Source organism: Euprymna scolopes, chromosome 24 (genome assembly GCF_053919585.1).
Source record: "Euprymna scolopes isolate OS-2025 chromosome 24, ASM5391958v1, whole genome shotgun sequence".
Taxonomy (NCBI): domain Eukaryota; kingdom Metazoa; phylum Mollusca; class Cephalopoda; order Sepiida; family Sepiolidae; genus Euprymna; species Euprymna scolopes.
The window spans coordinates 90,765,801-90,781,249 of record NC_136505.1 but is presented as its reverse complement, the minus strand read 5'-3'; the positions used below and the strand labels follow the sequence as shown (position 1 = coordinate 90,781,249).

Sequence of the window (15,449 nt, the reverse complement as noted above, 5' to 3'; positions counted from 1 at the left end):
TTGCCACAAAGCAAAACAACCAACCAAAATCTTTTATTGAAAAAAAATCAATTCAAGTAACTTGATTATGTAGGAGAGCTAACATCAATTCAATGTAGCTACATTCAGCTTTAATCACTGCCTTGATATGGGTCAGGAACTTGGAGCATGCCTTTTACACAAGCGCCAGCAGGAGCTCGGCGGATGGCTACAATAATGCTGGCTTTAGTGTTGTGGGAAGTCCTGTTGGTGGTGTTCTCGACGAATGACCAAACGAAGTAGTCTTGTGGATTCAGGTCGAGGGAAGAAGGAGAGCAAGGAAAATAAGTGTACAAAGTCGTAGCACTCCTTCTAAAGCCAAGCCTTGGTATCTTTAGACATGGGCCGGGGTTGAGTCCTGCAGCCACGCCCAGGGTCTGCCTACAGCCATCTGATTGCAGCAGGGGATCACCATATTCTTCAGTACATCCAGGTACACTTAAGTGTTGACTTTCAAACCGGTTTTCATCAAACGGAAATGTAATCATGTCATCTTTTCTAGGGCCACAATTTTTTGGGGAGTGATTAAAATTTTAATTATACCAAAGTTTGTAATCTACAGAATTTAGATATTCAGTTTATTTTTCATTTTGTGAGTCACTGATGATTTAATTGGATTTTTGAAAGTTTTTGAAGGGCAGATCCACTGCAATGAAGCAAATAACACTATCGATTAATTTGACCATCGATACTTGCGAGTTGCCAAGCACTAGAAATTCTAACCCGTTGGCCTAAAGGATTCCAAGCGTATCAATTCTTCAGCCAGTTCTTGACCTTTCAAACCATCAGCTGAAGAACAGGTGGGATTTTCAGTGTTTCCTTGAAACACCCAGTATCGAGGGCTGATCAAATTAATGTAGGGTGTTATTTGTACTAAAATATTATGCCTTTACATACGTAATTGAGCACTCTGGTAATTTCTTCTGTATAAAAGTAGCATAAGAAAATTTGATTTAAACTTTGTAAATTAAAATTTACAACAAATTTTTCCTATATCGATTCCGATACCACAAAAAGTTAAGATTTTTCCAATTCCTAATTTCGTTTAATTGTCCCAAGACACACACACACACACACACACACACACACATATACATATATATATATATATATATATATATATATATATATATATATATATATATATATATATTAAAGTGGTGGGACAATTAATTGGAACATTTGGAGGTATTGGAATCAGAAAAAAAATTTTGACTATTTTCTCGATGATAAAAACGATCATTTAATTGTCTTTTTATTTTATTTTTTCTTCGACTGCTGGAAGTAACAATAAAATAGTTAATATTTATTGATTTTAAACAAGTAAAACTAAACTCTATAGATCACCCCCACCCCATAAATGTGATTTTACGTTTGAAAAAAAACATATGCACATTTAACTCCCCCCCCCCTCCCCGCCTCCATAATCCGGAGAAATAACAATGCTATAGTTAAATGTTTAAAGATTTCTGAAGAATCAGAATCGGGAATTTAGTACAGCATCGGTAATTGCATCAGAATTGGGGAAAAATATTGGAATTGTCCCGTCACTGATATATGTATGTGTATGTATACGCTCACACATGGCCTCTCTCTCATCTTTCTTAATCATTTCAGATAAATGCAAAAAGACCCAATTGGCAATGCCTTTTGCCCCCTCGCCTCACTTATATACACTTTATGGTTTCAACACTGAAACTTCAGCCCTCCCACCCCCACCACCACCAATCTCCTTGATCTTCTATCTAATTGTAAGATTTTCTCTCATCATGCATTTATCTCTCAGCATCTCACGTATTAGTTGCTTCCTCAATTATTCTTCTGATGGTCAATAGAAGAAATGTGAAATACGTTAACAAAATAACTCGGCGATGCCCAGGATTTAATGGTCTTAGATATGACAGTAAAAGACATCCACTGGTAAGACACCCATTTGGGGTCTGTGTGGAATGAAGTTGCCACCTTACTTACCATTGCTCCCAAGTCTACTTTGGTGCAGAGTAAGAATATTTGTTAAGACATTTGGTGCTATTAGATCAGGTTGTCTGAAGATACTAGCTTCCTGATCAAATGGCCCTGTCGGTGGGGCATTAGAATACGGCGACTGCCCCCCTGCAGAGGGTAAAAGTCCCTCAAGGGGGGTCCTGGATATGATCTTAAACTATATCCAGTGATGAGGCCCCAGCTTGTGGGCTTTTGGGAGTGTGGAGCCACCCTTTAATTACCATTGCTCCCAGGTCCACTCTGACCCGGAGTGGTAGTACCTGTTAGGGTCCCAACTATGGATTAAATCGAAACCGACGTGAAAACAACAAATATATTCTATTAAAACAATTTTTCTTCAAAATCTTTGGATTCGGCATTAAATAACCCGAAAAGGGTTGATATGCCGTAAAACAAAAACAACCAACCAACCAATCCTGATCAAATGCACCAAATATTGATGGGTTTTTTCTTTCCTTTTGCAAAACTCAGTCATGTTCTGCAAAGTTAAAACAAAAACAATTTTTCTCTACACAAAACATATCAACCCAAACACCATGAATGAATATTTGAGTATACAAAGAACTCACTTCACTTGTACCCCCTCGACGTACATATCCCCACAAACCCGCTTAGCAATAAGATCTCACCCCTTCACTGTTGATGTCCCTAAATGCCAGAAAGCTTTCTTTCTAATAGTTTCTTCCCTCGAACAGCTAGAATTTTGAATTCCCTTCCTGCTGCCTGCTTCCCTGGCTGTACTGATATGCAGAAGTTTAAATGTAACATAAACAAATATCTTGTTAATCTTTCCTAGACATGGCCCCAAATAGTAGCCCCTTACGTCCAAGTGGCGATATGCTTTGTAAGGGGTGAACATGACTAAAAAGAAGGGGGAGGGGGGCATAAAAACTTTTTTTCCAAAATTACTTGATTCGGCATTAATAAGCCAAACATAGTTGATATGCCACAAAGCAAAACAACCAACCAACCAGGATTTAATGACTTCTTTTTAGATCATTAATGCTTTCATCTAACAAAAATAAAATAAAATAAAGCAGATATATCACTTCAATCTCTAGTCGACAGTGGTAACACTGCTGGCAAATAATGGCTTTTAATCCTGTACTGTAATTGAGAGCAGAAAGGAGAAACTCACCATTTTAACTTAAAACATCATAGTTTATTGAGTTATCTGTGTCTCTATTTCTTTATCTCTGAACTGCCAGTATTAATTTGACTATCCTGTCAATGAAAACATGACAGCAGTTCAGTTTAAACTGAGAAACCCAGCTTCCTCAAAAAGGAGGAACTCTGAATAAGTAACGGACTTGTTAGCTTTCCCAAGCGTGGGTGCCTCAGGCGATAAACAATGTGCAATTCCCACTACAATTATATCTATAGTTAGCTATTGGTCTAATATCTATCTAGTCATATTTTTTTTGCTAACACTAGGTTCCAAGTATTTGTATATTAAAAATCAACCTTGTATGTCTGCTTATACTTTCTCGCCTCTCTTCCTTACAAAAAAAAAAAAACAACAAAAAACAAATATGGACACCATAGGATCATTAATAAATCCACAATCTTTTCTGCAACCTAACCTTATTTAATTCAAACTCATGCAAACTTATTGATATTTTCTGATAGTGATTATATCGCTTTTTTTTTCTTTTTGTTTTTTCTATATAATATCACCTCCACCCCCAAAATATGTACATGTAATTAAGTCATAATTATTTTTCTTAAGCTACTAACCTATTTATGATTATTTCTCTCTCTCTCTCTCTCTCTCTCTCTCTCTCTCTCTCTCTCTCTCTCTCATGTATATCTAATATATAAAAGCCTATATGTCCGTCTTCATATTTTCAAACTTTATCTTAACCGAAACTAAAAGTAGCAGAGCAGCGCTGGGGCTTCAAATGATTCGATTTTTTATGGACCGTTTTTTTATGCGTCTTTAGCCGGTTAAAATAGTTTTTAAGGGGTCAAAAATGGATCAAAATTGAAAAAAAAAAAAATTTATACATTTTGTACATTCATCTTAGTTTATTTTTAATCAGTTCATATGCGTGTCACGTTGGTACAGTGGTAACGTCACCAGCTTTGAATGTTACAGTTTTGCTTTCGGTTTCGATTCTAGCTGATGGCACCAAAATACTTATACTACGCAATTATAAAATTTCAAATTTGGAAGAACTTTGGACAAAAATTAAAGAAAAGTGGCATGCCCTTTCACCGGAGTATTGCTGCAGTCTAATTCAAGGAATTCCCAAAAGATTGCAGGCTATCAAATTGCAGAAGGTCTATGCTACTAAATATTAACTAGTTCATTGTATTTCTGTTGTATTTGTGTTGCATTAATGTCTTAAAGTTACATTTAAATAACAATTTTCCATTGTGCAGACTTTCTTTTTGCCTTCTCAATTTGAAGTTATTTTTTTAAATTGACATGAACAGTAAAATATTTCAATTAAAAGTCAAATATGTACAAGTAAAATTATAGAATATAAGGCGAATCAAATGAGGTATAGTTTGTTTAAACAGTTACATTAAATTTAGCTTTAATTTGCTGTTTTTGAAAAAATTACAAGTGCGGACTTTCTTTTTGCCGCCTGTATACTTATAACGTATATTCATTAGAGTTATTCAAAATGGCAACAATTAAGCTCAATAAAATGGATTTACGTTTTCAGAGCATATCTAACATTATTAAACATTCCTAAATCACAGAAATATTCACTAATTTGCATCTATATTGTTTTATTGTGTCATACACGTGTTTCATTGGATGACATGAAGATACCAAACAAACCATGAAACTTTATGTAAATCTCTGATTTGTTTGGTATATTCATGCCATTCAATGAAACACGTGTAAGACACAACAATAAAACAATATGAATGCAAATTAAGTGAATATTTATGTGGCTTTGGAATGTTTTATAAAGTTATATGGCACTCATGTAATCATTAATTTACAATCCGTTTTGAAATCCAATCATATTTGGTACCAATAATCTTGTCCACTAAGTTTCAATCATGAATGTCCAGCAGTCTTTGTTTTATCACTATTCAGTGATTTGGCGAGCACTTCTTGCAATCTAATCATATATGGTATAAACTGCAGTCTATACCTGACTTATCCACCAAGTTTCAGTGATGAATATTCAACAGTCTTTGTTTTATTACTAACATCAATATTTTTACCATCGAACAGAATTGCATGTTATGTTCATAGTAGTTTGCTATATGTCTTGTATGGCTATTCACTTTGATTTTTTTTATAGTATCACTACCAAAGGTTAAATGTCATTCTTATATATGTAATTGAACCATGGCTGACTTGTCCAGCAAGTTTCCACCATGAGTGTCCCACAGTCTTTGTTTAATCATCTACTTAGTGTTATACTTAAAATGTGCCCCGCCCCTGCTCTTCAATTACACGTGGATACAATACTCAAGATTGTCAATAAATCACTCTAGTGTATTGGTGTAGAGGAATAAGGAAAAGCAACACTGGTTGCCAGGACACCAGTAGGTTACTTCACCTTAGGACAACATAGATCATGAACGGGGCGACTAATGCATACTTTTCCCCATGTTGGACCGATGCTCACTAGCATCAATGCAAGGCTTTGTCATAGACTTTATTACCTATTTCGCATGGTAGAGCTGCCACGAGAGGGAGTGAACCTTCCTCTTGTATGCTAAGATATGTTGTGTTATTTGTTTTTGTTGCATTTGTTAATGTGTTGATAAATGGGTGTATTTGGGCGTATTTTCTTTTTATTCTGTATCCCTCTGACACCGAGTGACATGTTATCCCTTTAAAGAGAATAGTAATTAGGGAATTAACTCCCTCCAACATTGGCATCGAATCAATTGCTCTGTTCTCCTTGATGTCCAAGTTTAACATTTTTCCATTCTCTCTGAACACCTCTGTACACGACTTTGTTTATTTTTTTGTTTGTTTGTTTGTTTGGACGGTTAGATTTTCTTATAGGTATTATTATATCGCTATTTGGTGTTTTGGTATAGTGTTGCCAAAAAGTAAATATACACGTAATTAAAGGAAGACAATGGAAGTGGTCCTGAATCTCTACATTACTGTCTGTGTTGCATATCTACATACCCCTACCAAAAAGTGACCTGTGAGGACAGAAACCATTTAAAACTTCAAATACTTATATCCGATTTTTATGAAGTTTTAATCATATGCATGAAAGTTTCTGGGGAAGACAATGGAAGCGGTCCGAATAAATACGTCATATGGATAAGACACTAGTCCCAACATTTTAGCTTCATCCAACTATATTAAGGAGTGAGAAGAGGGGAGGGGGGCATTAAAAATAAAGTAATTCGTTTATTTAGTTATTTCTCAACTATCAAGCTATATATAGTTAATTTATTTCTTCTTTCCTCCACCTCTCCCTCCCTCTCCCTCTCTCTCTCTCTCTCTCTCTCTCTCTCTCTATATATATATATATATATATATATATATATATTGTTGACTTCTCATCATATATTTTTATTTCGTCTTTGTTATACTGATTGTTTTGCTGACCACCTTTGTCTGTTTATGAGAATCTCAAACCTGCTTTTCAAATTAGATTCCTCGATTTCCCATGTCCTATCTTTTCCAATACAAATGAAGGGGACTTAATGTAAGCCGTCTTTTTAAATGTTTTCCTAACCTTTAATTATTTGTCAGACGAAATTCACAATGAAAAAAACAATTTTCAATAGAATTAAGACAACGATTTTTTTTTAGTCGTTTGTTACTCTACTCAAACATTATAAACATTAAATGAGTGTAAAGTCTAAACTATAAACGGATATTTTTGAGAAGTTTTCATTTTTTTTTTTTTTTTTGCCCTCAACAAAAGAGGGGTGGGCCTGTAAATTCGACCTTGCCCATTCGTCCGTTCGTACTTTTCTAAATAACTACGCCTTGGAATTTTTTAAAAGTTTGCACAAACATTAAACATGATATGAGTAAAAAAAAGTAACAGGACGGGTTTTCCTGGAAAACTCCGGTTTCCTCCATAGGGGTGCCTTTCGGGTTAAAATGGCTAAAATCAACACTTTTGTGCTTATTAAAAAAAAAAAAATTGATGCTTTGAATTTTTATAAAACTTTCTGTAACTGATTTTTTATATAATTTTGTTTGTCTATACTTTGCAATAACTCTTGGGTGTGCTCCAAGGGCTCTTTTAGAGCTAACGAAAACACTCCATTTTGGGGACTATTTTACCATATTTGTCCAGAATTATTTAGCAGTTTTGCATGGTGCTGAACTCAAACTTAAATATGTTAAGGCCTTGGGGGCTAAATGGGGGGGGGGCAAACGATGAAGTTATGGACTTATGTTAAGGTCTAAAACTGAACCGTTTGTTCATTTTTACCAGGATTTGACGTCCCCTGGGGACTCTTGGGACTAAATGGGGAGAGGGGCAAATGCTGAACTTAGTCAGTTTTTATACCTCGTTCACTATGCACTCACGGAGGATCATGCATGTTTCATTTGTTAAATTTTATTCTGTGGGTGGGACATTCAGCTGCTATCTCATACATTCCAACTCAGATCTTTTTAATATTCTAAACTCCCTTTAAGTGCAATGTATTGCTCTTGCACTAGATTTAAATGGTATATTTGCCACATAGTTTTTGAAATTCTTTTTCATGAGTCCAGTTGATCATATAATTGTTGGAATAATGGAGATCTTCCTAAGATTCCAATTTCTTTTCATTTCATACAGAAGACCTTAGTATTTTGTTATCTTTTCTCCTCTCAGTTCTGTTTAATCCAGCATCATTAGGGGATACAAACTTCTACTAAGGTTGCTTCTTTCTCCTTGTCCCATATAATTATGTCAGGTTTAATAGCTCTGTTTTCAGGGTACATAGCTCTAGGAATTGCATGGTCATAGTGGATGGTGTATGACTTATTTCCAACTGTTCTTTCTGGTGAACATGTTCCCAAGACTTGCTGCTGCATTTGATATTTACATTTTTACAGATCGTCCCATAGAGATGCAGGGTGGAACAATAAAAGTGTCGCCCTAAAGAAAACAATATTACAGCCTTATTTTAAAACTTTTATTGAAAAAATCAATTCAGGTAACTTGATTATGTAGTAGAGTAGATATCTATTCAATGTAGCAGTCTTCAGCCTCAATCACTGCCTCGATATAGGTCCAGAACTGGGAGCATACCTTTTCCACAAGCGCCAGCGGGATCTTGGTGAATACTCTGCAGTTGGCAGCGATCAGGCTGGCTTTGGTGTTGTGGGAGGTCATGTTTGTGATGTTCTCAACGTATGAGTAAACAAGGTAGTCCAGCAGGTTCATGGAAGGGGAGGAGGGGGTCCAGTGAGAGAAGGATACAGTCATAACTATAAAGATAGTTTATATATTTATTTTTCTCGATCACCGTAAAAACACATTACATATGCATATATTTTCTCAAATGAAATAACAAAGTTGGGGTGGGGGTGGGGGCGGGGGGGTCTGTAGATTTTAGTTTCACTGGTAGTTTAAAACCAATAAATATTATTTTATTATTATTACCAGCAGTGGAAGATTTTGCATTTAAATCAAATCAGAAAGATAATTAAAGGAATTGTTTTTAGCATTGAAAATATGCACAAATTTTTCTGATACTAATTCAAATACTCCAGAAAATTCTGATTGTTCTCAATTCTGATTAAGCGTCCAATCTCTGGTCCCCCACCCTCGCCAATCTTTCACGAAAAACACCCGTCTAGCTGAATCCACTGTGAAAAATTTCCCCCACTCTATATCTGTGCCTAAATCAAAACGCGGATTCCATGAACAAAGCTTCTTTCTTAGAACTGCACGCCTGTGGAACTCTGTTCCGTCTGCCTGCTTCCCTCCGGACTACAACTTGGATGTCTTCAAGTCCAATGTTAACAAATTCCTAATGAACCGCCCCCTTAATTAAACACTTCATCAAATCTCCACACTAACGTAATGTACTTGCAATAACCCTTATCCCTGAGTGGCTTCCGGGCGTTGATAAGTGGTGATCACTGTGTAAAAAAAAAAAAATTTTTAAATAAAAAAAAAGCGTCCCAACACTAATATATATATATATATATATATATATATATATATATATATATATATATATATATATATATAACTGTCCTTGAATGAACACTAAACATGAAGAAAGGTAAAGAGTACATCGGGCAAAATATAGTAAAAATGTAGACAATAGTTAAAAGAAAAACGCTGTTATTTTTTTGGATTTGTGTTGTGTGTTTATGAACGAAAATTGTTGAGAAGAATTTGACGTCTGTATTTTGATTTCAAACTTGCGAAGTTGTTATAAAATGACTTTGTTACACAAGGGTAAGCCACCTAGTTTATTTGGAGAGTCAAAAAAATGAGGGTGGAACGCAAATGGATTGTAAGAAAGAGCAGAGCCTAAATTCTTAAAAAAAATTGTTCATAAACAACCAAAACCCAAACAAAAAATAACATTTTTCTTTGGACTATTGTCCAAGTTTTTATTGTATTTTGATCGATGTACTCTTTGGCGTTTTTCATGTTTTTTTGTTCATTCAAAGCCTGTTTGACAAGAAGTTTAATGAAATGTGCTCTGATGAACTCGTTGCACTTGTACTTCTTCGATGTCCATATCCCTGACAAACCTGCTTAGCAACAAAATCACACCTCTTTTATGCATGTAATAATATTTAAAAAATATTTAAATAATAAATTAATAATTACGAATAATACGTCTCAAAATGTGGGGCGACTCAAATGTGAAATAAAGGGCAGATAACTTTTCACTTAAGAGCACTCAGGGAGCATGAAGAAAGAAGAAAAAATACTGCAGAATTGCTAATAAAAAAAAAAATCAACCATATTTATAGTCATAAAAATTGATAAGGTCCCCGTGGTCTTGTGGTAAAACACCAGGCTGCTTATTGAACAGTGACGAGTTTGATCTTTGTCAACAAAGTCTAGCTATACTGATGAGAAGTGATACTTCGAGGCATGCATGCCTGTGGATAACTTACTTCTGTGCCGTAATAATATATATATATGTGTATATACATGTCTATATATAGCATGTCAGGAAGCGATGAAAAAAAATCAAATAAAGTGCTCGATCACGAATGTGAAAGCTTAAAATACAAAATATTTATTGCAAAACTATCTATACATATTTCAAAGGCAGACCAGTGGTTCCATTGTACTGAATTAACCATTAATTAAGGCGTTTGTCTTTAGTTTACTTTCGCGTTGTTTCAATATTTCGAAGTCACTAATGAGTTGTATTTGTCCAGTGTTGAGACATTATGATAAACAAAGATGGCCTCAGTAAATCAAATCGGCGAAGAATCAATGCAGTCACGATTTCGAGTGTTGAGTAATTCTTAGTAACAAAGATGGTGGCGAAGAATCAATGCAGTCACAATTCAGTTGTTTGGAGACAGAGGCCGACGGCGGACTGAGCTGAATCCAAAATTCGACATTTTATAATAACATTTGAAGCTTCTGTGTGGTTATAAAAACGATCGTTGAAATCATTAGTCATACTCTCATTAGAAGTGAAAGACATTTTAACAGTATTGAAATCATTCAGCCATTAATGGTTAATTCAATACAATGTATCACTGGTCCGCCTTTGAAATATGTATATATAGTTTTGAAATAAATATTTTGTGTGTGTGTGTGTGTATATATATATATATATATATATATAGAGAGAGAGAGAGAGATAGTCTTTGAAGTTTTTAACATTTGAAACTATACAAAAAATTACTTTTTATCATTCGTTAAAAAAAACCCATCTAGTCAGTAAGTCATTTAATCACCTGCAATCACTGCATCAACTCTCTCGAATTTACTATAATACCAATTTTTTTTATTTTTCAAGGGATCATCAGTTGTTTACCATGAAACACTGTTTCGGGGATTTAAATATATATGTATATATATGTATGTTTTTTATTACTACTAAGCCAAAACCCGACATGTATATATGTGTATATAATTTAAATAAAAAAACAATATATATATATATATATATATATATATATATATATATATATATATATATATATATATATATATAATACATGAAAATGATTGAGTAATCAAGAATAAATCAAGGGAAAGATGGTCTTCTTCTGTCAACCATATGTATGTATGTATACGTATGTGTATGTGTGTATATATATATATATATATATATATATATATATATATATAACCTATTTATGATTTCCTGTTTTAACATTATTGTCTCTCTTTTTCAGCATCATATACCGGAAGTTCTTCAGATGAAGAAGATACAAATCCCAAAGATAAAGTTCAGGTAAATCAACATTTTTTTTCTAAATGTCTTTTCATTTTTTTGTTTGTTTTTGTTCTGTCTGTGTCTATTCCTCTACCTCCACCCCCTTATTGTGTCAGCAGCATAAAAAATGTTTGCCACTGAGTAGAATTGCATGTCATGTTTATAATCGTTCATGATAATATAGCTATTCACTTTGTTTTTGTATAGTTTCACCAAAAGTTAAATATTGCTCTAGCACCCTTCCTTCTTGGCATTGAATCAGTGGCTCTTGTACTTTTAGCATTCAAGTTTGAGATTGTTTCATTGGTTCTGCTGTATTTCAAAAAAATATTTCCTGACATTGAGATTTTCTTAAGGCTATTATATTGCTATTCTTTGTTTTTGTGTATATTTGTGACTAGCCTGGGTTCCCGGTATTGCTCGGGTATTTGTAGGTGTAACAAAAAAAAAAAAAATGGCAGTAGGCAGGCTCGAACCCATGATGCGAAGACGGAAAAGAAAGTGAAAGAAAATCTGACGTCTTACCGCTACTCCATGACGCGACCGGAAGTTCGGAACATTAACATTAAATAAAGTCAATCCAACCGATACAATGACTTGCAAAAATGGCTTGCAAAATTCGACCCCTCCTTGTAGAAAACTGCCCAGTTGAGGATGAAGGAATTAATGTTTTTGGTCAATTTTTCGATATTTGTCGTCCGAGACGTCAAACTTCAAAATGATACAGATCTCGTGAAAATCCATCGGCTCTGTCGAAAGTTTTAGGCACACATACAAACATAAACGCGTACATTTAAACGGATTAAGATTATAGATGAGGCAAATAACAAGTTCTATTTGTTTTAAATCTTGGTCATGTTAATAATCCTGATCAAACCTTAGTATAAAATCTCTATATCTACTCTTATATAAAAGAAGCTTTGTGTGTGTGAGTTCATTCCCTATAGACTCAAAAACGGCTGCAGTTTCACATGAAAGTACTTTGTGCCTGGCAGTGTTCTTAGATAGGTTTTGAATCAGAATGTATCGGGAATCAAAAAAATCCGACAAAAAAAAAAAGACAATTTTGACTAAAGTTAACACCTTACACAGCCTAACATCACTAGTGCATTTGAGAAGTTTTAATACCACACAAGCAGAAAGGTTCGGCATATAAAATCAACAGTAGGTTCTTTGATATGACAGCAGTGTGTTAGAAATGAATGCTTATGTTTGAAGCACAATTAAACTACGATACTTGACTTTTTCATTTTAAACAAATTAAAGCCATTATCACTGCACAAGCATAAGACTAGGCATATCAAATAAAGAGTAGATTCTTTGATATAACAGCAGTGTAGTTGAAATGAATGTATTTGTTTAGAGTAAAATTGAAGCATAATACTTGACTTTTGCATTTTAAACTTTAACTCAAGCCATTATATGCATAAAAAATAATTTCATACAATTAGTAAGTTCTCTACAGTGCAATGTAGACTACAATGCGTTGTGGACTAAGTCACTGCGGGGAGACATGTAAAGCTACCTCCTGGTACACCACGATGGGTCCCTAACTAGGGCAGGCAATCAATCGATTTGATTGAAAAACAGGGGGTTTTCACTGATTTCTTTGACAAGTCCATGTGGTAATATGAAAAATAAAGCTGTGATTTTATGATTTTGCCAGTCGGACTTAGGGTTAGTGGTAAAAAAAAATTAGTTAACTGTTTTAAAAAATTAGAATAGCCCGGAAATAGACGATCTTTTTATATTAAATTTATATGCATAATTAATTCTTCATTCCAAATTCTAAATTCTTTTCAGTGTGTTAAATAATCTATAATATAAATCTCACCTGTCTGTTTATGTATGTATATCATGCAAAAACATTCAACAGAGGTGACGGATTTTCATGAGATTCGTATCATTTTAAAGCTTGACCCTTTGAATAACAAATATCAAAAAATTGGCCAAAAACATTAATTTCTTCACCCCTCAACTGGGTACTTTTCTACAAGGAGGGGGCGCTTTTTTTCTTTTTTTTTTTTCCGATATTTTCGAAAGTCATCGCATCTTTTCGATTGTCTAGCCTTAATTTGAATCTGCGTCACTTCCGGTTTGACGATGGCCGCAGCAGCTAACGAGTCATGTTTCTTTTTTTGTTTGTTTGTTTGTTTTTTGGGGTTTTTTTCACTTTCTTTTCCTCCTTCGCGGTACGGGTTTGAACCTGGATGCCTATTACCATTTTTTTTTTTTTTTTTTTTCTCAACAAACACCCGGGCAACGCAAAAAAAAAAAGAAAAAAAAAAAGTAGAATCTCATTTTTTTTATGTTATACTTTTATGTATTGTATCCAGAAATATGGAACACACATTGTTCTTGCTCCTACAATTACAGGATTGATGGAGATTTCTTTAGAATTTCAGTTTCCTTTCATGCTGTACATTAGATTTTGGTATTTTGTTATCTTTCCCCTCTCAGTTATGTTTGTCCCGGCATCATTTAATACACTAGCATCTAAGCTTGCTTCTTTCTCTTTCTCGTCCCATATCACTAGGTCAGGTTCAATAGCTCTGTTTTCAAGATACATAGCTGTTGAGATTGCATAGTCATAGTGGATGGTGTATGACTTATTTCCAACTGTTCTTTCTGGTAAACATGTTCCCAGCTCTTGCTGGTATATCCAATATGCAACTTTTTGCGGATGATCCAACGGAGAGATTTACACACTCCATTGTGCCGCATCATTTAGTATCCGTTCTCCAGTAGAACTTTACAACTCTAATCTTAAGTAGCAAAATCTGCACTTGTAATTGCTTCTTACAACCATTATACAGCAAGCCTTGATCTTGAACAATCATTATAATGCTCTCCTGATCAGAGTGAAGCAATCCTTTTTAGCAGTCTCTAGAGCCTTCCTTATCTATATATTAATGCGATAGTGTGTGTGTTGTTTTCTGTGTCACTCTTACATCCGGGTTGTTTAATTGTTATGTACTTCCATTTCTTGTCATGAATAATTTTACCAAGATTCTTCATAAGTTTTGTTTTCGGTTTCGATTATAGCTGACGGCACTTAAGTCATCTATTTTTTTATAAATAATTTTATCAAGAATTCTTCATAAGTTTAGGTTTTGGTTTCGATTATGGCTGAAGGATATATATATATATATATATTTTAAAATTTTTACTTAATAATTTTGCGAAATTATGATGTACGTGCCGGTGGTGAAACAATAAATATCATTTAAATTCATAAAGTAGTTGTATTTTTATTAAAATACAATTTTATGAGTAACTGACGAGCGACTGTCTCTTTGATTATGGCTGAAGGAGAGATATATATATATATACACACACATTTCCTTCATAAGTTTTTATTTTAGTTTCGATTCAAGCTGATGCACCCAAGTCATAGGGATATATTTTTTTATTTTTGTAGTCGCAACTTTATAATATATTAAAATCGTTAGTACATTAACTCTATAATAATACATACGAAATCTGCAAAAATTAAAGTATCATATTTAAACGTACTTTACGACTGGGCTTTGCCGGGCGTTCGTGCTAGTTTAGATAAATACTTTCGCAATTGTAACAAAAAAGCTACAATGATATCAGAGCATCTCCATTTACATTGAACAACTACAGAATGTCAACATCAATATATTACATATGAATCAGCCCCCTGTGGAATTTCCACAGGTCCCGCTGGTCTATATAATTTGAAGTGAATTAATCAATTCTTGGGACAGTGTTGGTTGGCCCGTTTTCCCAGTTTTTTTCCAATGGAAGTTCTTAGTGTTTTTTTTTTTTTTTTTTTTTTTTTTTTTTTGCCGATGCAGGTTCCTTTTCCTTCTCTCATTTGTAAGACACTCTTCAGTCTTGTTCAAAATGTTTGGCAAGTTTCCACATGGAGGTTGTTCTGCCGGCTCTTGTTTCTTTATGTTGATGTATTGTCATGAGGTTTGGATTCTTGGAGCCTCCTCAGATATTACCAGGTGCCCACAGAAGACGATGTGTCATAGATGGCACTAGGAGCTGAAATGAAGTTATTAACATTTGCCAATGATTTAAAATATCTCCAATTTTGTTTTGCCTTCAGCAAATTTAGAAATGATTGTTAATTT

At 34.2% G+C, this 15,449-nt stretch overlaps 1 protein-coding gene across 10 annotated transcripts in view; it reads left to right on the top strand.

Annotated features, from left to right (window-relative positions):
* The window catches only part of LOC145246840 (adenosylhomocysteinase-like 1), a 736,073-nt gene that overhangs the window by 565,140 nt on the left and 155,484 nt on the right, over positions 1-15,449 (top strand). For all 10 annotated transcript variants that reach the window (XM_080108677.1, XM_080108681.1, XM_080108679.1 and 7 more), the window contains one exon: positions 11,300-11,358. In XM_080108677.1, the coding sequence (XP_079964803.1) occupies positions 11,300-11,358 (59 nt within the window). The remainder of the gene's footprint in view (positions 1-11,299; positions 11,359-15,449) is intronic.